At 38.0% G+C, this 26,963-nt stretch overlaps 2 protein-coding genes across 6 annotated transcripts; one reads left to right on the forward strand and one right to left on the reverse strand.

Moving 5' to 3' along the window:
• Positions 1 to 20,796, reverse strand: RPAP3 (RNA polymerase II associated protein 3). 4 transcript variants are annotated; one of them, XM_072862525.1, is made up of 18 exons: positions 20,431 to 20,700; positions 17,936 to 18,094; positions 17,196 to 17,336; positions 16,574 to 16,696; positions 15,716 to 15,835; positions 15,249 to 15,376; positions 14,530 to 14,651; positions 14,085 to 14,155; positions 13,015 to 13,146; positions 11,484 to 11,611; positions 8,297 to 8,418; positions 7,809 to 7,879; positions 7,553 to 7,669; positions 5,275 to 5,483; positions 3,871 to 4,066; positions 3,119 to 3,216; positions 1,613 to 1,713; positions 1 to 495 (listed from the first exon to the last, which is right to left on the reverse strand). In XM_072862525.1, the coding sequence occupies exons 1-18, from the start codon at positions 20,602 to 20,604 to the stop codon at positions 404 to 406; spliced, it is 2,304 nt and encodes a 767-aa protein (XP_072718626.1). In that variant the 5' UTR covers positions 20,605 to 20,700; the 3' UTR covers positions 1 to 403. The 4 variants fall into 4 exon arrangements, with proteins under 4 accessions (XP_072718626.1, XP_072718636.1, XP_072718656.1 ...); XM_072862535.1 differs by lacking the exon at positions 15,716 to 15,835 and having other exon boundaries at positions 20,431 to 20,694; XM_072862555.1 differs by lacking the exons at positions 1 to 495; positions 1,613 to 1,713; positions 3,119 to 3,216; positions 3,871 to 4,066 and adding an exon at positions 6,151 to 6,200 and having other exon boundaries at positions 5,314 to 5,483; positions 20,431 to 20,795.
• ATP23 (ATP23 metallopeptidase and ATP synthase assembly factor homolog) lies at positions 20,792 to 26,963 on the forward strand. 2 transcript variants are annotated; one of them, XM_072862570.1, is made up of 6 exons: positions 20,792 to 20,975; positions 21,700 to 21,745; positions 21,854 to 21,935; positions 22,226 to 22,363; positions 25,364 to 25,447; positions 26,424 to 26,963. In XM_072862570.1, exons 1-6 carry the CDS (start codon positions 20,792 to 20,794, stop codon positions 26,625 to 26,627), a joined length of 738 nt encoding a protein of 245 aa, XP_072718671.1. In that variant the 3' UTR covers positions 26,628 to 26,963. The 2 variants fall into 2 exon arrangements, with proteins under 2 accessions (XP_072718671.1, XP_072718679.1); XM_072862578.1 differs by having other exon boundaries at positions 20,838 to 20,975; positions 21,647 to 21,745.

The raw sequence follows: 26,963 nt of genomic DNA on the forward strand, positions 1-26,963 counted from the left end.
TTCAATTCAACATTCAGTTTATTTTCTAAAATAAAAAACATGCACATTTGTAATATACACCATTTGATTCTTACCAAAGACATGTTTATAAATATCTTTTTTTTCCTTTTCATAAAGATCTCTATCTACAGTCCAAATCCTGAATGCCAATCTGCCCAATTGTTTCTTAGGCAGGTAGATTCCACTGAAGACAATGTAGATCTGTATTGTTTCAGGTGCTGGAAAGCAAATGTACCTGCAGAACTAGATAATTACCTCTTCAGGCACTTGCCATTTGGCTAAACCAAGTTTAAGAGTTTCATTACTTATACAAAAGCAACAAAATTCCAGTCTTTATAGGCTTCTTCAGCTGATTTCACATGAAAGAAATGTGGAAACAGAAATTTACATGTCAGACATCTCACTAAGAGAAAATGCCATATTTCTTCTCCAATTCTTCAACAGAAGTATCTTTCAATCCCATGTGGTTCACATGATTGAACAATACCTGTGTAACTGTAAAAGAAAATCCCAACATAAACTGTTATTTTTGTGATTCACAGTCTTAAGGTAAATTAGTCCAACTCTTTCCTCAGTGAGAGTAAGGGTTGGATTACATATCTGAAATACGAGTAAATTTTTAGAACTACTGAGAGGATGAAAAAAGTAGCAAAGGGAAGCTCTCACTTTGTTTTCATGCCCACGAGCTGCCTAACAACATTTCCTTAAACAGGTATATAATCCTGACAACATGAACAGACAGCTTTTATTTTGTTTACTATCGTGGCACTATGCCATCAAATGCAGAAGATAAAAGTTAATGCCAGATGGCAGATAAAACTTACATCAGGTTAAAGGTGTGAATGCAATTCATAAGTGGAATTTACTTGCACTTCAGTAAGTCAAACAAGCAATTTTATTTTAAGGAGATTCACATATCAAAATTTTGAAAGTATAATGGTTATTAGTGAAACTCAGCTGTAGATAGTCAATTTGATATTATTTGGTCCCAGAGAAATGTTTTGCTTGTAAGTGTCTCACTGTTACATAGTCTGTCTGGTGTGCTAAATAAAGAAGATGTCTGAGGCAAAAACCCCACACTTTTATAAACCATGCACTCAAGCCAATGTCAACCTGAATTGCAAACTAATCTAAGTGATGCCTCAAGGACAGGACAAAGACAAACAGGCTGAGTGGTTTAGAGACGTTTGCATTCTTTTTAGCAACAGTAAAGTCAGGATTGCCAAGAAATGGTCGTAAATTGTGGAAAATGCGTAATTTGGATACCTTGCATGTCAGATATAAGATTTCATACAAATTCATAAATTTGTAACATTACCAGCTACAAATTGAAATGCTAGTGAAGCTTAATCAGACTAAAATGCAGTAGTATTACTGATAAAAACAAAAAGATTTAGCTGTAGTTTTCAATTAATAAGGAATCAAAAGACTAAGAAAAATTACATGACATTCATATTAATTTCTAAAACAATCAAAAAGCTAGACAACTAACTAACCTTAACTGATTATTACTCGGATTAAACAACAAGAATAGCACTAAATTTTACACATTTCTTGCTGGATTCTACAATATCACAAATTAAGTCTAAAAAGACACTACTGAATTACTTACTTTTTTTCTCTGAGCCTGACATAAACATTACTGCCATATCAAATCTTTTTAATTCCGATAGCCTCTGGAGGATTTCAAGGATGAGTGATGGCTCCTCTTTCCTGAAGAAGATTATTAGAAATATAAAACTAACTACTGTTGATTAGAAAGATTCAGTAGCTGCAAGCAATTTTAAAGACTTCAGAAACAAGAAATTAAAGGACCAATGGAACTCCCTTCTCTGTCTCTCTCATATTCCCTGCTTTTCTCATCTTTCTTGTTCATTATTCCACCCACAAAGCAAAAAGTCAATATCCAGAAATCGTTATGCAAGTATCCTTCTGATAAGAGCAAGACTGAAGAAATATAACCTAGACTCATGCAAACTGACTGCTGTTCATGTACAGAATAGCTATTGTATGATTTAATGCTTACACCTTGCCATAACTTCACCATTTTTATACATATTGCGGTGTGTGAGGGGAAGTAGCATCTGTGGTCACATGAAGCTCAGCAAAAAGCAACACATGACAGTTGCCATCATTTTTATCCATACAGAAAATTCCTAGATTGTGTTAATTTTACATTCTTCTGGTCAACAGTAAACAGGCACTGTCTTTGTTACAAATACTAGTAACAAATAGTACTTCTCTTTCATAACTTGTCCTGTCTCCCTCCAGAAGAAACGTCTTTTACCTTACCGCAAGCAATTTCAACTTCCTAGCCTTTGTATGTCATACCACCAAATGTATGACCATACCTCTTAAGATGTCATGTTTCACCCACATGATGGATATTTACTTTTAAATAAACTAAGGGAAAGGCTGACATTCATTTATGTTTGCTTTTGTCCATAAAACAACACCCTAAAAACATTCTGAGTGTGTGCTCTCAGGCACAGTAATTCAGAGAAGCACCACATTGCCTGACAGGCAAAATGAACTTTAAGAGTCAAATGGTAGTGTGAATAGAAATTTCAAAAATAATTGTCAGGTCCTGTCTTATCAGAACTTCTACCTATCAGAAGTTGCAGTAGCCTTACTACAGGCTACTGTAAAATGCTAGCAGGTAATTAAAAATAAAAGTTGGAATGCATCACAGTAAGCACTGCACAAAGATGAAACCCTCTGTATTTCTCAGCTTTAGAGAGTTAATATAGAAAGCTAATATCCTGCAATTATATGTGATAACAGAATGTACACAGTAATATGAACAAAAATTATTTCATACAGTCTAACATTCAGTTTCCGATTCTATTTAGCAGAACTGAATTCAATAACATACCGTAAAGGCTATTTATTTCTTTACTTCTTTTCTATCTGATTTTTCAAGATATGTTTAATTTCTTAAGAAGGAACAATTGAATCATTCCATTTATTGCATCGTGCTCATGTAATGCTGCATGCTGGAAATAATTTTGTAAGCCCAAGGTGGGGGGGTAGGGAGAAAAAAAACCAAAAAAAACCCCTAAAACCAAAAACCAGAATAGCAATAAGCAATGTAAAACAAAGGAGGAGTTAAACTTACTCAATGTAGAAATCATGTAGAATTTTCAGTATCTGGTTAAACAAGTCTGGATCTAAGGATTTCTGGAACAGTTTCGGATAAAGCGAAGGCTCTATTTGCTTTGGAAAAATTAGAAAAGTGTTATTTTTAGGCAAAAAAATACAGTTGAGTCATGAGAATTAGAAATTAGTTTTTAGGATGTCTTGGACAATGCTGAAGTGCATGAAAGCAAAAAAAGGAAAAAAGCTTGTACTATTTGACTTTGAACATTAGTTTTGGGGTTTGTTTTTTGTGATGATGATTGCTATGTTTTTTAAAAAGGATTCTAAGCAATTTTTTTGCAAAAATATATATAAAAGCAGAAGTACACATTAAGTAGACTGATGTGTTTCAAGCATTTCTTCAGTTTAAAGAGATAAGAATGCTGCTATGTCTAATTATCCTAGAAGCATTCATTTGAAAAATTAGAATTTAACATGGTTACTCATGTATTTAAGTGTTTACAGAATCAGGGCCTAGGTTTGAAAGAAGAGACAGATTACGCAGAGACTGCACTCAAAGTGAGGCAAGTGAAGAGTCAGGCACAAGAGGAGAAATACTCAAATGTGGATCAAACTACTTAGTATTATGTGAAGGCAATTAAAGAAAGGGACTATTGCACATGGTTAAGACACTCTAAACATAGCTACCCTTTCCACCTAAGTTTGTGCTGTGTCTTCGATGCCATTTGAAGAAATTGTCCAAGCACTGTCAATCAATACTATGTTTCTTACCTTCAGGTACAAGTACATATTTTCTGGGCAGTCTTTCAACTTCCTGAAGTCAGACTCAAGCTGGAAAGAATTTGCAGGAATGGCGGGGACTGGAGAAGCACATCTAAGTGACCTTTTGATTTCTTTTTCTCTCTGTTTGTTCACAGGGAAAGATGGATGCAACACCGATGAAATTCCTTTCACACTAGCAGGAAGCCTGCAGAGAGATTTTGAAACACATAATCAAGAAAACACTTAAGGAAATCCTGCACTGAGACCTAACTAGTGATCTTTTAATTCCTTAAAAATATAAAATACTATCAAAGTTTTTAAAAATAATGTATTTTAGTTCACGCAGGTATCTAAAAAAACCCCCTTCAAATTATGGAAGCTTTACACTTGAGTCACCTTTTCTAAAAAAAACACATCTGTAAATACTTAAATATACTCAGCCTTTCTCTATTTTGTTTCTGGAAATAACTGTATTTTATGGTACGGATTTCTACCATACGCAGCTGCAAAAAAAAATAATTACATTTTCTGCAATTTCATGATGCAAAACAATAACCATGTCAAATGAATAAACTGTTTTCAACACTGATTACAGTGGAGCTATTTTTTGTCCTATAATTTGTCAGTTAAGTCCATTTATTTTTCAGAAGTTATAAAATGATTAAGAAATATAGTTTTTTCTTCAACACTTCACAGTAAATCCATCTGACTGAGCTGGAAAAGGTGGGTGCGGGATGGTGTTTCTCATAGAAATTCTTCAATCAGAATTCCATAAAAAGTATCTACCATCAACACAATGAGATGATGCTGATGCATACAGAGCTTTCCTAAGCAGACAACAAGTAGAGTTCCAACACTTAGCAGGGATAGCAGCTTCTGTATTTTAGTGTAGTTTCAGGCAGCCAGACTTGAGTTTGCCTAGCTAACACAGTGGAACTTGGGAAGTCTGAGCAAGCCTGAAGTTATCAGCTGCCTGCTCAGCATAGGAAAGAGTGGTGACACTCTCATCTGCTCCTTTTCTTTCACACAACTGGTGTGCAAAGAATATTTGAAATATTCAGAATACTCAGAATCTACTCTAAAACATTACAAATAAAAATCACAGCTAGGGAAGATGAAGTACACAAGGAAGAGAGTATGGCATACAGGAAAATATTATTAATTTCTTTATATTTCGAATGTAAAAACAAGACTAGTTTTCCACCTGACACTAAACAGATCATACTTGTCTCAACCACTACATGATGAAAGAGGCAGATGTGTAAGAACTGCAGTTTCTCTAAATATTTTCTTTTTAATTCAAATTTTCCAAAATATGTTCAATACCTCATCACATGTAGAAATCTGAAAAATGAAGATTACATTTCAGCTACATTTACCTTTTAAAAAGAGAATCAGAATTTTTATACTTACTGTAATGGTGATGTATCACTGACTTCTATTTTCAAGTGCTTTGCTTTTGGAGTGTCCATTGTAGTCAATGGATCATCCTGATCTAGATTCTCTGTTGTTTCAACACTCATTGAATTCCTCCAGTTATTGACTAAAGAAGCAGTGCTGGGCAAATCACTATTTGGTGCGTCATCATCAATTTCTTCAATGGCTATTCTTCGCAAAGGCTTCTAAACAGAAGACATACCTCATGTCGTGTGTAGCCTCAACATCAGTGTATATACAGGCCCCAGATAAACAGCTGTGTTTAATTTTAAATAATCTCACAATAACCAGTTTCATCTGCGGTGGTGCACATGGAAGATACTGTCGACAGAGATAATGTCAAAAAAGGAAACCATGACATTCTATGGGAAGCCTTATACGATCATTTTATTGCTTTACTGTCATAAACCAGTGTACCCTTACTCTAGACGATCTCAGAATCTGCACTGTTTTCCCAGCAATAAATTAAAAAAAAAAAAATTTAGGTCTTTTTTTTCCCTCTACTAAGGCTGAATGGGCAAGGACTAGCATGTATTTTGACCAATGACCTGGTTAAGCTTTGTAATTTAGCTAAACAAATTAAGTATCCAGCAACATAGGCCTTGACCCTCAACTTAAAATTTTGAGATGATAAATATCTGTAACTCAACCCTGCTGATTGACCAAGTTATATACATCATAAGGTAATTAATTCCACCACTAGAGGACATGCTAAGTAAAATGCTTCAGCTTGTTTAATCTCTGCATGATCACCATTATTTTTGACCATCACCTAGCACCACCTTCTCAGGTCTTACAAGGAAGCACCATTTAGTGGGGGAGGAAAAAAAAAAAAAGAAAAAAATTCATCACCTTTTACTTTGGAGTTTCATTTGCTGAACATGAACATAGTGTATATTGCTCTAGAAATAGACATGCAAATACACACAATTAAACATACTCAACAATTTAGACTTCTAGAAATGGCAGATTTCTCTGTCCAACTCTAACACAATCCCATCGTAAGTCTTCACAGCAGTTTGCAAACTGCTTTAAATCATGCACAAAAAAGCCTGTCTTGTTGGTGTATTGACAGACAATACACGGTTTGCTTTGACAATATACCATCTCATCTTTGTGCTAAGACTGGGAGGCTGCCTGATGAATATGAAACAAAATTACAGTTCTCTCTGCAATCCTTGGGCAGTACTAAACGCACATATGCTCAATCTATACTTGTTCTACCTTAACAGAATAACAAGGAAAAAACAATCAACGTAGTATCTCCACTTAATTTAGCAGCCAAACTGAAAACAGAATATAAGTGTCTATAGTATTTCAGCTACTTCACAACAAATTCATTTAGGTTTCTAAAAATATTGCATCTGGTTATAGATAGGATATATTACTACCCCCCCCAAAAGGATCAAAATAATCACACATTTTCTACTAAAACTATCCATCTTAATTATATATTTAATGGGGGTAAACAAACATTTTAAAATCATCAAGAGCAGAACACTACAGTACTCCATACAAAGCATGCTCATGCTTTGTATTTACACAACACGCTTCTGAATGTACGAAGATTAAATGTACTAAAAGGGGAAGCCTAATACATAAAGGAAGCTGATATGACAAAATATGATAATACAGGGAGTAATATGTAACTCATTAATCTGACTATAAACATGGATAATTCACAGTCCAAAACTATTGCTTCTTGAAAACCAATATCTAGATATTCTACAGTTTATGTGGCTCAAGGCTCAAGGCTCTTGCAGTAGCCCTAAGTGACAGCAGCATATGACATGGGTAGGCAACATGTCTTGTGACCACTACAGCTGCTATAGAAACTGTGAACAGCAGATGAAAAGAAGGGAAGTTTACCCAGAGCTTTCTCAAGTCTGCAATCAAACATGGAGGCTCAACTGCCTCCCCTTTACTCTCAACTGCAATGTTAGCTATGGACCCAGGAGAGGGTTGTGGGGTTGCCTCTCCATTTAATAATATAGATACATGCATACATGGTGTTTCTTGTGCGTGGTACTGTAGGCTGAATGCTTACACCATGGCTACTGTTACACACACACATGGAAATGCTGAAAATGCTCTTGAAAAAATATCAAAAGAGTAATTCTGTAAATTTTGGGCTTTCCACAGGCAAGATGTATCTATCAGGAGTTAGTCTACATAAATAAACAAGAAGTGGATTTTAATTTTAAGCTCTACTTTTCCCATCATTTTAGAAAGCAACTCACAAAAAACAACTTACTGTTGATTTCAGGTATAATGGATTATCAATCAGTTTCACTATATTTTTTATTTCTGTTTCTTTTATCAGTACTGCAGGATATTCTTGATGAGTCCACTGTTCTTTCTCAGCTAATTCCTGAAAAAAAAAAGGTAAGTTGTCCAAAAGATCAAAAGTTTGAGGAATAATTGTAAGATGTTAAAAATTACATAATAAAGAATGAAAATACTCTATTACTACAGGCTTATGGAAAAAAAAAAGCCACAAGTATACATACATTCCTTATTTTAGTAAGTTCATTTATTGCTTGTTTATTTCCAGGTTCCAACTTCAGAACAGCTTCAAAATCTGAGTGAAAAACAACATACGAAAACTGTAGACATTTCAAGGTACAAAGTACTCCTGGCAAATTTTTAAACCTTCTGTTTTCCTTTCACAGCTCTAAAATAATTAAAGGCAGGTAAGTCATCAAAATGCTTATATCATGACCTAGTTTTAAACATTTTTCAAACTACTTCTTACTACTTATCATAACCAACAATAGTTGTAATTTCACATGCAACTGTCTTCCGATCACGTGGATACCAACACAAAAGGTTTTATACATATTCAATGAAACACAACAAAACCCCACCATTCTTAACTTTTGCACTGACAACTTCAATTAGTGAGCAATTGATTTCATTGCTATTAGAAGATAAAAAAATCAGGATGTCCTTATACTCATCTCTTACCTATCACGCTTAGGCTAATTCAAAGTCGTACCTTGCATAGCTTCTTTTAGCTTTCCAAGAGCAACTCTGGCAGCTCCTCTTCTGGCAAAGGCTTTAGAATAAGAGGCATCCAAAAGCAGAGCTTGCGTACAGTCATTTTCTGCCTCTTCATATCTCAGCAAAAGAGTAGTACAAAATTAATAATCTGTTTCAACTAAAAAGACAGAGCTACCCAAAATAATTAAAATACGAAGACAGGTCTTAATTACCTATATACATATAAATACACACCACTGAGCTAAAACGTAAAATAAGAGTAAACATATAAAATATGATTTCTCAGCACCTTGAAATTTCAGCCAAATCTTTTGGTATCTCATGACACACTGCTAACTCTCTTTTTATCATCACAGAGAAATTCACTTCATATGTGAGAAGAAATGCTTAAAGCCTGTCAGACCACAGTCCACTTTAAACATTAAATAGCCTTAAAATGAAAGTCAGCATCATAGCTTTGTACTTCTGAAAACCAAACCAAGAAATACTACGAACAACAACAACAAAAAAGAAAGGACACGCAAGCATATACGAGAAGAAATTTCTCTACATCTGAATTTCTGTGACTTGTCCTTAACTATTTCAGAATGAGAAGTCAGCATATCCTTGCACTAAAGTCATTTGCTTCACTGTAAGATCAAGTTTCCTCATCCCCGTTATATTTAGTTATATTAGATCATGATTTCACTATGTGCATATTAGAATCATAGAACAGAATCATAGAATCGTACAGGTTGGAAAAGACCTTTAAGATCATCAAGTCCAACCATTAACCTAACACTGCCAAGTCCACCACTAAACCATGGCCCTAAGCACCACATCTACACATCTTTTAAATACCTCCAGGGATGGCGAGTCAACCACTTCCCCTGGGCAGCCTGTTCCAATGCCTGACAACCCTTTTGGTGAAGAAATGTTTCCTAATATCCAATCTAAACCTCCCCCGGTGCAACTTGAGGCCATTTCCTCTTGTCCTATCACTTGTTACCTGGGAGAAGAGACCGACCCCCACCTCTCTACAACCTCCTTTCAGGTAGTTGTAGAGAGCAATAAGGTCTCCCCTCAGCCTCCTTTCCTCCAGGCTAAACAACCCCAGTTCCCTCAGCCACTCCTCAAAAGACTTGTGCTCTAGGCCCTTCACCAGCTTCGTTGCCCTTCTCTGGACACGCTCCAGCACCTCAATGCCCTTCTTGTAGCGAGGGGCCCAAAACTGAACACAGTATTCGAGGGGTGGCCTCACCAGTGCCAAGTACAGGGGGACGATCACTTCCCTAGTCCTGCTGGCCACACTATTTTTGATACAAGCCAGGATGCCATTGGCTTTCTTGGCCACCTGGGCACACCGTCAGCTCATATTCAGGTGGCTGTTGACCAACCCCCCCAGGTCCTTTTCTGCTGGGCAGCTTTCCAGCCACTCTTCCCCAAGCCTGTAGCGTTGCATGGGGTTGTTGTGACCCAAGTGCAGGACCCGGCACTTGGCCTTGTTAAATCTCATACAACTGGCCTTGGCCCATCGATCCAGCCTGTCCAGATCCCTCTGCAGAGCCTTCCTACCCTCAAGCAGATCAACACTCCCGCACAACTTGGTGTCACCTGCAAACTTACTGAGGGTGCACTCGATCCCTTTGTCCAGATCATTGATAAAGATATTAAACAGAACTGGCCCCAGTAGTGAGCCCTGGGGAACACCACTTGTGACTGGCCGCCAACTGGATTTAACTCCATTCACCACAAGTCTTTGGGAACGGCCAGCCAGCCAGTTCTTTACCCAGTGAAGAGTACGCTCATCCAAGCCATGAGCAGCCAGCTTCTCTAGGAGAATGCTGTGGGAGACAGTGTCAAAGGCTTTACTAAAGTGCAGGTAGACAACTTCCACAGCCTTTCCCTCATCCACTAAGCGGGTCATCTTGTCATAGAAGGAGATCACTTTAGTCAAGCAGGACCTGCCTTTCATGAACCCATGCTGACTGGGACTGATCACCTGGTTGTCCTGTACATGCCACATGACGGCACTCAAGATGATCTGCTCCATAACCTTCCCCAGCACCAAGGTCAGACTGACAGGCCTGTAATTCCCCAGATTATTAAAGTATTTTCATTCATTCCTCTTCTCCTCCTTCAATCTATCGTTAAGTTTATGGAAACAGTATTTTTTTTTTTTTTTGCAGTTTGTATCAGTTCTACAGGATTATAAGAATACTAATGAGCTTCTGTTGCATTTTATGTTTGGGTCCTCTTTGAAATGTAAAGAACCACGATATACTGGGTCGATCATACAGAATAGATTTTCTTGCTTGGTCGTTCAATTAAAGTATCACTTCCTCTGATTCTCCGAGAACATTATTTGCATTATGATGTCCTCTATGGCTTCAGTACTAAATTACAAATGTTGTGTCAGAAACACTACCTGTGCAACCTATTATACAATCTCATAATCTGAGATCAATGTATTTTGTCTCTACAGATAGCCAGCCACATCATGTTAGAACAGATGACCAACACAATGCTCAGCTCTCTGCTTCTCATGCTACCAGTTTAAAAAGGTTTAAACTACCATACCATCAGGGAATCAAAAAAAAAAAAAAAAAAATCAGACTTCAAAAGTGGTCATATGGAATGGCTCTCAATTGCTAGAAAGCATGCATTTCCTACTGTTACTGGACTATTTGAATAAAGCTTAATTAAAAATAAACTAACTACACATACATGTCTCCATTAGCAGAGTTAAAGAAAAATATTTTAAAAGATGACAATTTCCAGAAAAAGCTCCATCCATTCCCTTTGAAGTCAGAAGTTACAATCCACTTCTTTTTACAGTGCAACATTTAGTAGCTGACTGGGTTTTATAGTCAAAAAAGGCATAAAGCTTTGGGCAGGTCCTCTGAGAGAGATGAATATCTAGAATTTTACACATGAAAGAATGAAGATCAAACTTTAGAAACTACAATTTCATACTGATGCTATTTATTCTCTCAGAACTTCTTTCCTATGAAATGCATTGTAAGATCACACATAGAGTTGTTTTCTCTCCCTTTCTGTTTTCAACACGATTTATTCTATACTGAATTCTAGAAAGAATTAGGAGTGACAGTAACTGAGCTTGAGTGAAAATGTACTGGATCATTCTTCCGTCTAGTTCACAACAAAGAAAGAAACAGTATAGCACACGCAATCCTACTTACTTTTCAATCTTTAGATAGGCCATGGCTCTGTTAGCTGGCAGAAGCGCATTGGTGCCATCTGCTGCTATACCACGGGTATAACATTCTATTGCAGCCTCATACTTTCCTTCTTTGAAATAACCATTACCCTGTAATATTTAGATTAGAAAAAAATAGCATTGAGAAAGATCTAGTGCAATGAGTTTCTCTCATCCTTTTTAGTAGACAGGGTCACAATATCAAGAAGATGGATCACAAAGAACACATCAGAGCAGGCATTTATGGCATACTTCTGCATCTCTAAGCTTGGAGGCAGACCACAAGAAATATCTTAATTTTTTTTCTAGTACTTCAAGGATTAAAAAAAATTGCTACACGCATAGTTTAGGTGCAGACTTACAAGTCTATAACTTGTGATTTTTCTTTACTCTTGATAAGCAGGATAAGCCACCCTGTACCTCCTGAATTTAAACACAAGCTGAACCTTTACAATTCCCCTTTCAAGACAACTTTCTGCACTGCACAAATCCTTCTTTATCCTGCTACATCTATGAAACTTATCCTCAAATATTACTTGGGCCCAAATGTTGATGTTATTTTCTAATTAATGCTCCATCAAACAAAATTACATTACTTTTTTTGTTTGTTTCCAAGAGACTAAAATTATCTTTTGCTTCTCAATACTAATATAAAGCCATGTGTTACCTTCTCCGCTACTGCTCTGCTCACTGGCAAAAAAGCAAAGGCCACATTTCAGACTTGACAGGATCCATGTTGCCAGGAACAGGCCCACAGTGAGTCAACTCTGCTGCCAATGAAGTATTGAACTAGACTGAAATTTCTTTTCTGTGGCCTCTTCAAACTTTTGTTCCTTTTACCTACCTAATGTATGCTTTCATTCTTTTCCTACTAATTACCTCTTACAACCAGTATAGGAAACCTGAATATTGATAAAAAGTCAGAAGTTAAATAGGTAGGTAAGAGAATAGAAAGAAAATTATGTTTTAGTTCGTAATGTTATTTCTTAATTGCAGCAGTGGGCAGAGGGAGAAATCAATAAGCCAACTGCGAGTCAAGACCATGTATCCAGAAATACATTTTTATTGTCACTGTTGCCTGCGCTCCCTGAAATCCTTTCTGTAACTGCTTTCCACCATGTAATCAGAGGTTTGAAAACACAAGAAATAGTCCTTTACCCCTAGGACAAGCAGGGGTAAAGATGCATATAATACTGGAGAAATAGGATCTTTGTAAAATACAGTTTGAGTTTCACATATCTTACACTACATATTTTAAATTTATCACATACAATTTGGGCTATAAAAGCTACCTTGTATAATTATTCCTCCAGAAGAGTCCAAACAGAACTCACTGTCCCCCTCCCCTCCTTATAGAGCCCAAAACGGGAAACAATTAAGGCTGTATCAATGACACTGTATTTATGAAGTTCAAGACAGTATCAAGTTTAATTTACACATTCGCATAGCTAACAGCACAACACAGCACTTTTCTTCGCTAGTTCTCTCCTGTTCCACCAGAACCTGTGACTTACCAGATCTTTTTCTGTAATAGCCTTCTGCTTGAGCTGCTGATCTTCAATGCACTTCTTCTCTTCATCTGTTAATTCTGGTCTGACTGTATCTTCAAACTCTTTCTGTTCTGAACTTTCTTTTGATGACAAAGCCTGCAAAGATGTATTTTTTTCCCCTCAATAAGTATTTCCCCCACTTACACATTTTCATAACATAAATTACGATAAATTCTGAACTTTTATGATGCAAAAATCTGCCAAGCATTTCAACAGAAGAGCCTGTGCTGTAAGTTGAATGCAAATTGATCATTCTAAACTGTTCTCAAAAATGTATTTCTATGAGGGACTGCGAGACAGAATATTACTTGGTAAATAAAAGGTATGTAATTTCTGAAGCACAATGTAAAATGACCCATGGAACCTGTCTATATATATTTCAATTCACAAATCATTTATTTCTTCAGTTACTGGAGACTTTGGGTCTTCATTCTGAAAATAAATTTTTCAAGCACTTTCAAAACTACAGTTGAAGAGGTATAAGCATATTCACACAGTAATGACAGGTGACCTTATATTTACGAAGGTCATCATGATCAACATTCTCTCCCCATCATGAAAGGGATCACACTTGCAGTAGAGTATTATGTTCTGCAAGGCTTAAACCTACTTTCTGATTTGGCAGACCACAGCAATCAGTGGGACTACAAGCAGACTAGCAGTTCAGCTTTACAGCCAAGAAAACACACAGGTTCTCTTATATGTAGTACTACCTTGTACCAAAACACTAAGCATGACTGCAAAAAACATTAACACAGGAGGTAGAAAAAACATCTGAGAAGATATTTAAAAAAAACACAGATGTTGGTGCACACATCCAGTCTTAGTCTGACAATCCACTATTACACTGATGTCTGCATACATGCTAGTTAATCCAGAAGAAACTCAATTACAGATTTTGATCTCAGTGAACTTCAAATACCAGAAAAAGCACATGAGATTTTGAATTCAGCTCTTGTTATAAATATAAGTTGATACAAATATAAACTGAACAGGGTGTACTAATTTATGTTAGGGCCTATTAAACTTATTACCTGGTCAATTTTCTTCAGTTCATTTTTTGCTTCAAAGTTGTTTGCATCCAGCTCTAAAACTTTTTCATAATCTATCAGAAGATCAGAAAACAATGTTTCAGGTAGGAACCACAGGATAGTAACCAGAGTATAATATAACAGCATTCTTTTGAGATAACCCTTTTTTGTAGTTACCTAGAAGCCTGAGATATTGCAAGGAACACATTATTCGAAGACATTTAAAGCTGAGTTATTCTAATACTACTAATACCTGCAGCAATCATTTGGACTTGCTGCTTGAATTTTACCTTGCCAGAAGAATATGCAATATAGTATTTCATTTATTTGTTTACAGGAAATGAAAATTAAATTCCTACACCAAATAAGCAAATCACACAAGCTTTAATCAAGCAGATATACATACAAACTGTTTGTCTTTTAGGGAAAGAATTTTAAAAAGACCCACCTTCTTTAGCACCTTGAAGATTTTTCAAAGCAAAGCGAGCAGCCCCTCTTCTGGCATAAGCCTTTGTGTAATTTTTATCTAAAGCAAGTGCTAAATTGCAGTCAGATTCTGCAACAGAAAACCTATCAAAAATATGAATGATTTAGTTTGGACACACCTAGGTAACAAAACCCAAAACTTCAGTGATTTAGCTTACTCTGAAGCTTTACAGATTGCCTCTAAAGTGGAAATCTTACATGCTTCAGAAGGAGCATAGAACAAATACTTAAAGATCTCTCGATCCAGAATACATCAAAACAGGAAAGCAAAACAGAGGTCAACAATCTCTACTGCAACAGAAAGAATAACCAACTCCCCTGGACCCTTTCTTCCCCCAAAACAAATTAAAGCCTTAGAAATAGAGCTCACTGAATCTGAAAGGCAAATTAGATAGTGAACTTTCTCTTTTTTCTTTTTCTGAAGTCTTACACTTCACAACACAGAAGATGGTGAACTTCTAGCATGAAAGCAGAGGAAAAAAACATGAGGGAGACTATCAGATTCCTTATCCTGGTGACTCCTATTTTACTTTGAAACTGCAAATCAGGTTGCAACAGCAGCCTTACATAGACTGTATCACAGCATGATAAATAATATAATCAAGACTGAAAACCAGACAAAAAACCTGAAGGTAGCATTTAAAGAAGAAAATGTTACGGTTTTAACAATACAAGTCTTACTTTTTCATTCTATAAAAAGCCGATGCTCTGTTTGTGGGCAATACTGGATTGTATGGATCAGAATGCATCCCTCTAGTGTAGCATTTTATAGCTTCATCAAAGTTCCCTTGTTTAAAGTAGTTATTACCCTGTGAATAGAAAAAAGTCTTTTTAGCAAATTAGTGTACATTGACAGACACATTACTAATTTTTGGTGAAAAAATTCAAAGTTTGTATTTTAGAATGCTCAACCATTTTTGTTTAACATTTCTCAAAAAGTACTGCTTTACTGTGAAATATTTCTTTTAACGAGAATACTTTAAGTATCCCATATTAAATATTTCTCATGATTTATGCAATAACATGGTTTTATTATATACTGATTTTCCGTATCTTTAGCTCATTTCCAGAAACCTATAATAAGCACGTATATAGCTGCTTAAATTGCCATAGAGAATTACTGAAGGTTTTTTTTAGTTTTTACTAACTAGATTTGGCATCTTTGCTTTCCAAGGTAAACATTCTCGTTTCTGCCTCCTTTGGTACGCAACTTTTATCTCTTGTGCCCTCAACTGCTTCACTGCAGCCACGATAATGGTCAAAGACATCTCAATTTCATCAAGGAATTTCCACAGCAGCAGAGAAAGAACACAGATGTCACCCATGCAGACAATGAAAAAAAAAAAAAAACAAACCCTAAGAAACTCTACTGAAGAAAAGTATGGACTGACAGATGGTGTTAGGTGATTGTTTGTAAACAAAGAAGTTTCTCAGAACCACAGAAGTTGCTATACAACTTAGCCTAGCTATTTCACATCACAACGAAGCATGAGATAGGTCTTGCTGTATTCTACTTGCAAAATAAGGTAAACCTGAACTGGTACCAACTTGCCATTACCAAGGCAAGGAAGACATACAAGTTCACCCATCATTCCCAGATGTACTGGCCTCATAAAGGGACTAATCCTAAATTCTTAGGGATGTAGTTTGGGGAATTCAGACCTTGCGTTCAGGTAAATGCCAGTTTGATCCATATGGCAATTCTATACAGCAATCCAACTTCTCAAAGCTAAAAGCCACCAATACATTAATCATCATAAGCGTAAATTAAGCAGAGTCTGACAGGCTTTGCTGCAACCAGTGATGAGAATAAACAGAAATGGAGTGAAAATTTTCTATCTTGGAATAAAGGGCAGGAAAACAGACGTAAAAAATTCCAAACACGCAATTCTTCCACCAGAATTGTGGTCTCAGTGGACAATCTTTTAAAAGAAACTACAAATGCTCCTATGTCTAAATTGCTACTTTGCAAATAACAAACATTTATAATGTTTTAATGTTATAACCTTTTCCTTCTCTGCAAGAGCCTTTTCTGCATCTATACGAATTCCATCTTCTTCAGAGTCTGATTCTGGAGATACAGAATCATGAGTACTATCTTCTTTATCAAGTTCTTCAAGTATTTTATCCTGAAATCAGACAAAATAAACTATTACCTTAATTATAATTTAACAATGCAAAACAATACAAGTAAGACTTTAGGAGAATTAGTAGTGTGTTTTTTAAAATCTCTACTGTTTAAGTCCTCTTTACTAAGGAGTATTCCACAGTATATCCACACAAAAGTGAGAGATCGATCCTCTAATACCGCCAGCTGTATTTAGTCTTATATTCTACTAGAATTATGACCTTATAATAGACCTATTGTTAAACCATTTTTTTTTCCTTAAAGTCAAATTCAATCTGCTGGATGGGAGCACAGTCAATAGAAAACTCAAGTATTTCTCAATATTCCAACTTTTAAACACACAACCCTTTTGGAAGAAAGCTACTTTCTATGTTCATACAGTACCCAGCACAGTAAGATACTGACTTGTGGACTGAACTCTCAGCACTATAACAAAATCTTATTTAAAACAGAATCAACTGGGGACAAGACTCAGTTAACAAGCAAATATTCTGACTCACCACATCAAGTTTTCCCCATGCTTCATAATCGTAAGACTTGATTTTGTTTTTCTTGTTTTCTTCAGTGGTTATCTTTGAAGGGACTTTACTTTTGCTTTTCTTCTTTTTCTTAAAAGCCTTGTTTCGAATTGGTGGCAAATTCTATATGGAAATAAGTAATTTATTATAAAACAGATGTGTGAAAGTCACTTGTATTGAAGAATCTATAGTACCTATATCTAGATATAGTATCTATCTACTGGCTAGTTTTATTTTAGAAATCCATCCAGCAAGCTGTTCTCAGGAATTCTGAAAAACCACTAAGGACAGCAAGTATAAAGCTTTTAATACACAATAATAGCAAATATTACATATATGATACAAAGTTAAGTTTTAGAAGACAACTCTCTGCAGAGTATCACTGAAGAATAACATCAATACATTAAAAGTCAGCAATAAATAAGTAATACTGATACTGCAGACAGAAATATTCTCCTAGACATACCTGGAACTAATTAAAAATTTACTGGCCCCATCACCGGCAGATGCTACTGCCCCACAGCTCTGTTGGTGAAACAGTTTACAAAGGAATCTTTGGTCTGCTTCAGATGAGGAACAAGTCAGCAGGGTTAGCTCATACCTTCTATTCAGATATTTTAAGTCAACACATGTAATTTTGCTGAAGCAAAAAGCAATTATTATAAGCACTATCACATTATCAATAGCTGAGTCAATAATGACAGTGTACTTGTGATTTTTACCTCTTCTGGGACACCACTCTGTTTCCTTAGTTCAGAATCCACTTCTTTAATATCTTTTTCCCAGGTCTCCAATTCTCTCATAAAATCCTGCAGCTCTTCAGCATTTTGCTTCATTTGCAGCTGTAGTTCTATCGCTTTATTTGGTGCACTCATTGTAATCTGCCAAATTTCAAGGAAAAAACTTTTGAAAGATAATTTGAGAGCATGTACTGAAGGAAGCTAGCTACTTCAAAATGAAGAAGTTTGACTTACATGCAAGACAGGCTTCCCAATAGCATAGTAGGAACATTAAATACTAATAGACTAAGAAGAAACACAGTTTAAATGTCTTTGAAAAAATGGAGGGAAGCCATGTCATTCAGATAAAAAAAGGTAGATCATAACAAACAAATCATGCTTTCCTAGCTAAGTGTAAGGTAAAGGGCCCAACAAGTCAAGGAAAGTCCTGAAAGTGATAACAAGGTGATCTTAGTTTAAAGCAATTTCTGCAGTGTTTCCCAGACAACAGAATGTAGAAGACTTTAACAGGTTAACATTTCAGTTTTAACTAAAAAAACCCAATTAAGATATACATGCTGCCTTGTATCTGAACAGAAACAAGACATCTGTCAAACCAACTCCCAAAAGCACTTTTGGTCCCTACAAGTAAGTACACTTAAATATGCACACATTTTTAGCACAGGAACGAGTAAACACATGAGGTGTTTTATTATGAAGTCTAGTGAATTACAAGTCCAGAATATTCTTTGAATGTGCTCTTTTACACATCTGTAGCCCTCCAAGTCCCTAAAATACTGTTTAATAATTATTAATACTTAATAGTCTTCATAAATTTTGTTGTCTTAATTTTAGTGTCTTAAGTGAAAGACATTTTATCATAGAAACATCAAGTCATGAGTAAAAATTGACCTTAAAAAAATTCTTCATTACAATTTAGAAAAAAACCCCACATTTGTACAGTCCATTGCACAAAAAGCTGAAAGGATGAAACAAACATATTTTGAAAACAATCACAATTGTATTTAGTTCATCATGAATTAGTTAAACTTAGACAAAGAAAGCTATGAATGGTTGATAACTATAAGCTCTTGACTGAAAGCTTCAGGATCAGTTAAAATCCTCACATAAGGACAAGCAAGCTATTTATAGAAATAGTACACACAAAATTTTTCAGGGAGAAAAAGAATTAGATTTTTTTTTTTATTTTTAACATCCAGTAAGATAATAACCTAATAGCATAGAAATATAAAAATTTATGGGCCAAATGAAGCTAATGACTTCTGCAATATAATGTGCTGTCCATAATTATGGACAACAGTCTCACAAAAGATAAAAAAACCACACTGCATGATTACTAGTGAGCTAATGCTACCAAAGCAGAAGTGTTTTTTCATCCTCAGGAGTAAGCAGCTGTGTAGATGCCCTGATGCACCAGTTGTGCTTCTCCATAGTTACCTCCTATACATAGATGGTAAAATGCTTCTCTTTAGCAATATATTTTCCCTAAAATCTTGTAAATATTTGGTCTATTTGAAATCAATTAGAAAGAAACTTTAGGTGAAGCCAAAAAATTGGTATTTTTCCTCATATTTCCAATTCAGGTGTTTTTTGTATTTTTTTTCCACCTACAACGGTTGCCCCATACTTAACTGTCCCTGCAATATTCAGCTAGTTAACTTCATGAAACCTGGGCATGGCCACACCAAATATTCCATACAGCCTAGTACACCCTGGCCAACAGTAGCTAGAACAAGGTATTTCAAAAGATGCAAGAAACTACACTGTGATCTGTTGAACTTTCCTTCTTGTTATCACTGACTAAAATAATGTTCTTATACATGTGAAAAATCTGATATTAAATCTAGCTGTTTGTTTTCTGGCATTCTAAAGCACGTTGCACAAGCGTGTAATGTAAGCCTGCTCCTGTTACCCACTAGCCTAACGCTGCTTGCTGCACACAGCTTAGCAACGACCTTAATCCACGCTCTGACAGCAGGGTGCTTTGCAGCACAGCTCTGACACCCTTTAAGACAGTTCCACTTGAGTCTCAAGGCCAGGGCCTGCCTTTGTTTCACCCAACACCCGAGGGCTGCCTTGCCCCAGCGACTCCACGGGGGAGCAGCCACCCTACCCCAGAGGCCTGGCGGACAGCCAGCGGAGCAGGCTAGCACCCAGCGGCACCACAGGCCCGCCCCGGGAGGGAGCCCCACGCCGGCCCCGAGGCCGCGCCGCAGGTCACCCCAGCTCATGCCGAGGAGGCCCCCGAGAAAAAGCCAGCCCGTTTAAGTTTCGACACCCGTCTCTCCACCGCCGCGGAGTTCGAAACGAGGCCCTTCAGGGTGGGCTCCTCCTCGCCTCCCCACCCCGCGCGGCCAGGCCGCCTGTGGGCCACGGCGAGGCGGCACCGGGCCGACTGCGCCGCGGGCCGGGCCGGGCCGGGCCGGGCCAGGCCAGGCACCGCACACCCCACCCGTCCCGTCCCGCCGCGGTCTCACCTGCGCCGGATCCCGCCTCTTTCTGCCACCGCCGCCGCCGGACACCCTCCCCGCGCGGCCGAGCCTCCTCCCAGAATGCAGTGCGGCCCCGCGGCCCCGCAGCGGGACGGACCCCGCGCCCCGGCGGCCCCGCGGCGGCAGGGGGAGAGGGAGCGGCAGAGGCAGACAGCGCATGCGCCCGCGCCCCGCCGCGCTTCGTCTCACGGCCCGCGGTCCGCGGCCCTCCGCGCTGCCTGGCCACGCCCCCTCCGCCTCACGTGGCGGGGAGCTGACCCGCTGATTGGCGCTGCCGTGCCTCTTCCCCTTTGCCCCGCCGCCGGGGACGGTGGCCGGCAGGCGCGGTGACGGGCAGGGGTCGGCCATGGAGCAAGGGGAGGCTGCCTCGTCGCCGGTGGCCGAGGAGAAGGGGCGGGAGGAGGAGGAGGATGACTTCGGCTACCGGCTCTTCCCGGACCGGAACAAGAAGCCGCAGAGCTTCCTGGTCCGCAGCCTCTTCACCTTCCACAACAGGTGCCAGCTGATGCTGAGGATGACCCTGGAGACGAGTAAGTGCTTCCCCGTCCCCCGGTGGGCCCGGGCCCGGCCCTGGCCCTGGCCCAGCGGAGAGCGCCTCGGGTGGAACCGGGAACGTCCGTGTCCCGCGTTGGTACGGCCTGCCGCGGACTGCGGTGGTGACCTTGGGCCGCAGTGTCTCGGGGCGGGAGCTGCTCTCCTTCCGCTGCCGCTGTCCCCCCGCGGGGCGGCTGGACAGGGCCCGAGCAGTTGGCGGGATGGGGCTGCTGCTTCATGAACACATTGATTTTGGTTAAGACAAAGAAAGTACCATTTCAAAAGTGTCTGTGTGCTTTTCTAACTGTCAGAAGGTCCTTCTCTACTTCTTTCTCTTGAAAATTTAAGAGGATTTGTCACGGTTCATTTGTGCGCTTTTCACTATGTAATGTTGACTGTGACTGTTACTGAAAACAGTGGTCGTGATAGGCCACTCTGTTTATGTCTGCTACTAATAAAACAATATCAGAAGTGACTTGATTCTGGAATACCTTTGTATATATTGTGATTCTATATAATGATTCTATATCACTTTACATAGCCTGAGCTATAACAGATGCCAGTTGCATTGCATTAGGGATAAATACTGCAAACTATGAATTTGCATGTGTAGTGCTTTTCCTTTTTCTTTTTTTTTTTCTTGATTGTCTTTTTATTTTGATTATAGATGACTTTCAAAACTTTTGTCTAGAGAAATTGATTGCAGCAATGTTTTTCTAGATCCATATGCTCAACTTCTTCTTGAGGCTATGAAGCAGTCTGGTTGGTATGTAAACTAATTAATCTTGTTCTGTGTAGTAACATCACTATTATATGGAGTTACTGGTCTTTTTCAAGTCCTTCCCTATAACTTTTGTTTGTTTGGGCCTTTCAGCACTGTCTTCAATGACCGGCACTTTTCTTGTGAAAACTGTGATGGCTGTGTCAGCGGAGGTTTTGATTCTGCCACATCTCAGGTAGACACTGGATATTGTCCTCTTTCAAAGGACTACAATTTTTTTGTAGTGTCTTTTACTAGGATTAAATCTACTAATGCTGATATCTGAGTTAAAGTCATGAATACAAGATAAATGACAGATGTTCCATGGTATTGGAACTAGTACATTGCAGAATGATGAGGCTGTTAGTGTTGAAAAACACTGATCTAAAGAGTCTAAATGCTGTAGGTGGTGTGTGCTAGGTCTCTGAGAAGTAAGGGAGATGTTGAAACTTGGTGAAAAGACTACCTATATCTTTTCTTCTACAGATTGTTCTGTGTCAGAACAACATTCGCCACCAATCCCATATGAACCGGGTGGTCACACATGAATTGATTCATGCTTTTGATCACTGCCGTGCACATGTTGACTGGTTTAAAAATGTCAAACACTTAGCATGTTCAGAGGTAAGTTAAAATGCTTCTAACATTGTCATTATGTTAATTACTGCTGGTTATTAGGGATGTTTCATGTTTAAATACACGTGCTTCATGTTTAAATAGGCATGCAGTTATACAGACTTCATTTGGTTTTATCCTTTTAATACATTTTGTCCTTTCTGTCAAGTCAACCTAAACAATTTCATTCAGAAAACAAATATTTAGTTTTCACAAATACTAATAAGTCAGTGTCATGCTAAGTAGAATGTGATCACTGTGAGTGTAACTGTAACAAGAAGTGGTTATTACCATATGAGAGTAGTTAGAGATAAAAACACATTCACACATTAATCAAATGTTTATAGGGTTCTTTTTCTCCCCTGCAAATCTTGGTATATTGGGTAGTTATCACAGTAGTACGGTAACCTTATTTTTGTTTAGATTGTTTTGGCTAACTTTTCCTACAACATACATTTTTTTATTAATTGTGATGTTGCTACTAGTACACTTTAGTTATGACTCCATGTCCATTTCGGAGGACCTAGGAATTTGCTGCTTGAAAGGCCTTAAAAATTGATGCATTAGGAGGTGAAATTAAACTGAGCGCAGGCTAGTAAAGATTGCTCTTGTGTACGCGACTTGTGTATTCACGTGCTTTTAGTTGATTTCTGATGTAATCCATGTCATTTTACCACAGAAAAACTTACCCTTATGATTAATATTATGAAAGTACATTCTTGTGACTGTGTGAATTAGGTGGCTTTTTAACGTTGGTTTTTTTAATATATAAAATGATATAAAAATAATGTAGTGGCTTTTTGTTTGTTGTTTTTTTTTCTTGGTTGTGCGTTGTTTGTTTGTTTTTAATGAGAATATATTTGTTTCCAGACTTAAGATGTGCACAGGTTTCACCTATAAACAGTATGTGAGGGAACCAAAATGATGAGTTTGGTACAGAACAAATCAGATTTCATAAAAATGAATTTTAATTCATTAATTCATATTTGCTGTGGAAGAGACTCACCATCACATATTATCTTTATCTTTTTATAGATAAAACTTAATGAACTAACCTTATGTAGTATCAGTAAAGCCATTCTGTGTAACTGGGGGGGGTTGACCTTGGCTGGCTGCCAGGCACCCACCAAGCCATTCTCTGACTCCCCCTCCTCAGTAGGACAGGGGAGAAAAATAAGATTAAAAAGCTCGTGGATCAAGATAAAGACATGGAGGTCACTCACCAGTTGCTGTCATGGTCAAAATACACTCGACTTGGGGAAGATTAATTTAATTTATTGCCTATTAATGACAGAGTAGGATAGTGAGAAAGAAAACTAAAAATAACTTCCCCCCCACCTCCCCTTCTTCCCGGGCTCAACTTCGCTCATTCATTCCTGACTCTTCTATCTCCTTCCCCCCAAAGTGGCATAGGGGGATGCAGAATGGGGGCTGTAGTCAGTTCATAACACTGTCTCTGCTGCTCCTTCCTCCTCACACTGTTCCCCTGCTCCAGTGTGAGGTCCCTCCCACGGGATACAGTCCTTCATGAACTATTCCAACGTGGGTCTTTCCCATGGGCTGCTGTTCTTCAAGACCTGCTCCAGCTTGGGTCCTTTCCACAGTGTAGAGTCTTTCAGGAATGGACTGCTCCAGCATTGGTCCTCCGTGGGCCACAGTTCCTGCTGGAAAACCTGCTCCTGTGTGGGCTCTCCATGAGCTGCAACTTCTTTCAGGGCATGTCCATCTGCTCTGGCGTGGGGTCTTCCTTGGACTGCAGTGTGGATATCTGCTCTGCTGTGTTCCTTCACAGGCTGCAGGGAGACAACCTGTGTCACCATAGTCTTCTCCACAGGTGGCAGGGGAATCTCTGCTCTGGTGTCTGGAGTACCTCCTCCCCCTCCTTCTTCTCCGACCTTGGTGTCTGTGGGGCTGTTTCTCATGTTTTTCTCACTCCTCTCTCTCACAGCTGCCATGTAGTGTTTTTTATCCTTCTTAAATATATAATCACAGAGGTGCCACCAGCACCGCTGATGGGCTCAGCTTTGACCAGTGGTGGGTCTGTTTTAAAGCCAGCTGAAACTGTCTCTGTCCGACATGGGGGCAGCCCCTTGTCTTGTTTCACAGAAGCCACCCTGACAGGCCCCCCACTGCCAACATCTTGCCATGTAAACCCAATACAATAATTCAGAATTACTAACTATCATCTACTTGGGCTTTTTTTGTCTAAGTATTTACACAGTGCAGAATAAAGCATGTAAGCCTCAAACATAAAATTAGAGAACATATATAAAACAAGATTGTGCTTGTTCTTGCTCTTGTTGAGATTATTTGTTTGCTTCAGGTCTTTTGATACTTATTTTATTATATGGTGTTTACAATTTTTATTGCCAGCTTTTGTAATTCTTATATTTCATATTTTCCATGCATTTATTCTCACTCTGGTACTTAATTATAGGAAATCTAGTTTTAGTTATATTTCCTAACTGAGGGAGTATGGTGTGGAACAGTTGGCAGACAAAAGAAATTAGAATGCACAGGACAAGACAGTTAACAAGCTAAAACATACGTACTCATTTAAATGTGTCTTTTCCTAAAGCAGGTGGGTTACTGCTCTTGTTGGTATTGCAGCTGTAGTCTTTGAAAGGTATCTGCCTTTCTACCTGACTATTGTATCAGCTTCTGATATAGATTGGGGAGAATATTATTTTCCATGTTCTTTTAGTAGTTCATATATATACACACACATACATATACATGTGATCTCTTCTGCTCATTCATTTAAGCTTTGGGAATATGTGAGACTTGGTCCCTGCAAAAACTTACAGATTCTATAGTAATATGCAGTTCATTGAGGCTGAGAGGGTGGATATAAAGGGTAATATGTACTTAGTAAGTAGAAGTGGCCCTGGGAATATTCTCTACCAGCAGTCACCAGAAAGATATTGAAGACAAAAGTTTGTTACAACTTTTTTGACTTTGTATTTCCATGTGTTTCTCTGATCATGTGGCTTTTTTTTTTCTCAATAGATTCGGGCTGCTAATCTCAGTGGAGACTGTACACTGATGAATGAAATAGCCAGGTTTAAATTTGGATTAAAAGGACACCATCAGGTAAAGACTGTAGATGTTAAAGTCTACTGATTTGTTATGAGCCATCTTTACCTATTTGATCTTGGCCTTCATAGCTGAAAACATCAGAGAAAGAAGTAGGTGCCATGGACTTGCTGCTTTCTCTTAATTAACATTTAATAACCTTTAGTGATCAATTATAAATTTTTTTTTCCACTGTGCTATTTTTGTTGGAGTGAAATTCCTGAATAGTTAGTCATATTGTAGATCATCACCAATTACAATGGATGGTTAATAAGAACCAAACAAAAACCAGGGTTTGCAGGAAATGTACTGGGAATACCTTACCCGCTATAAGCGAGTAAAACTCTAAAGAGTCTTTGAAAACTGGAGGAAGGAGAATGGCAAGGGTTCTAAATAACCACGTGTGTTAAGTCTTATAGGAATTAAATTTTTTTTATAGTAATGAAGACTACGGGTTGAGTCCCAGGTAGTTACTCCTGTTAGAGTGGCAGTTAGCTTGTAGCTGGGGATGTTTACATCTTTCTTTATCTTTTTAGTAGACAAACTGTGTAAGCGAAAGTTGCCATAAAGAGAGGTACTAAAATGAAGGCCAGTAGAGGACTCTTTCCTTTATGTTTTATAGCATTTCAATTGGAAAAGTACTAACTGGTATTTATGTCTCTTTCTTTCTGACATATTTTCTCTTGTGTCCAAGTCAAGTTGTAAAATACTTGATGCCTACAACAAATGCCAAATTGTATTTTAATTCCTGTTCTAAGGAATGTCTTTTACTTACCAGATGGTTTATTTGCACATGGAAAACTAAAACACATAGTTAACACAGGATGGAACAAAAATGTACTTTAATGCTTATTACAGGCATTGTTTGACCCTTCTGTGATTCTGTGATACAAAATTATTGCGTATGTAGCAGGAGTTGATACTTGACAAAATCTGGAAAAGAATTATTTATACTAATAATGACAGATTTTTCTTTATCTAATTCCCACTTTAGACTTGTGTACGAGACAGAGCAATTCGTTCCATTCTGGCTGTCAGAAAAGTTAGCAAAGAAACAGCAGAAAAAGCTGTGGATGAAGTTTTTGATGCCTGCTTCAATGATCTGGAACCTTTTGGAAGAATCCCGCACAGTAAAACAGATGCGAAACGTGCTTATAGAGACTTTCAGAACAGAGATCGCTATAATGCTAATTTGTAAAGGAAAAAAATGTGAAAAATTATGTTAATATCTGATTGTTCTGTAACATCTGCAGTTACAGTCTACGCACACAGTGCTGGTGGAAAGGGCAATTCTATCAAATGTATCAATTAATTTTGTGAACTTTTTCCAGGAGCCAACTTCTATGGAAGTAAACAAAGTAAATGAACAAGACTAAAAACCGTGTTTCCTCACCTGTTATTCCAGCAAGATAATTTAGTACACCCAATGACTTGTCAAATAATCTGCACATTTCAATGCACATTTAATTCTGTTCAGTCTGACTAGGACTTGGTTTCTAAGAGTTTTGTTGTTACTTAATAAATCTTTTCATAA

Source organism: Ciconia boyciana, chromosome 1 (genome assembly GCF_034638445.1).
Source record: "Ciconia boyciana chromosome 1, ASM3463844v1, whole genome shotgun sequence".
NCBI lineage: Eukaryota > Metazoa > Chordata > Aves > Ciconiiformes > Ciconiidae > Ciconia > Ciconia boyciana.

Bases quoted from the DNA above. Each gene is read 5' to 3' on its own strand.
- RPAP3 (XM_072862525.1), bottom strand. From the start codon at position 20,604: ATGCGCTGTCTGCCTCTGCCGCTCCCTCTCCCCCTGCCGCCGCGGGGC. The intron at 14,156-14,529 runs GTGGGTCTTTTT...ATCTTCTGATAG, and splicing joins TCTTCAAGGTGCTAAAGAAG to ATTATGAAAAAGTTTTAGAG. The intron at 13,147-14,084 runs GTAATAAGTTTA...ACATCTTTGCAG, and splicing joins AACTGAAGAAAATTGACCAG to GCTTTGTCATCAAAAGAAAG.
- ATP23 (XM_072862570.1), top strand. From the start codon at position 20,792: ATGGAGCAAGGGGAGGCTGCCTCGTCGCCGGTGGCCGAGGAGAAGGGG. The intron at 21,936-22,225 runs GTAGACACTGGA...TTTCTTCTACAG, and splicing joins TTGATTCTGCCACATCTCAG to ATTGTTCTGTGTCAGAACAA. The intron at 22,364-25,363 runs GTAAGTTAAAAT...TTTTCTCAATAG, and splicing joins AACACTTAGCATGTTCAGAG to ATTCGGGCTGCTAATCTCAG.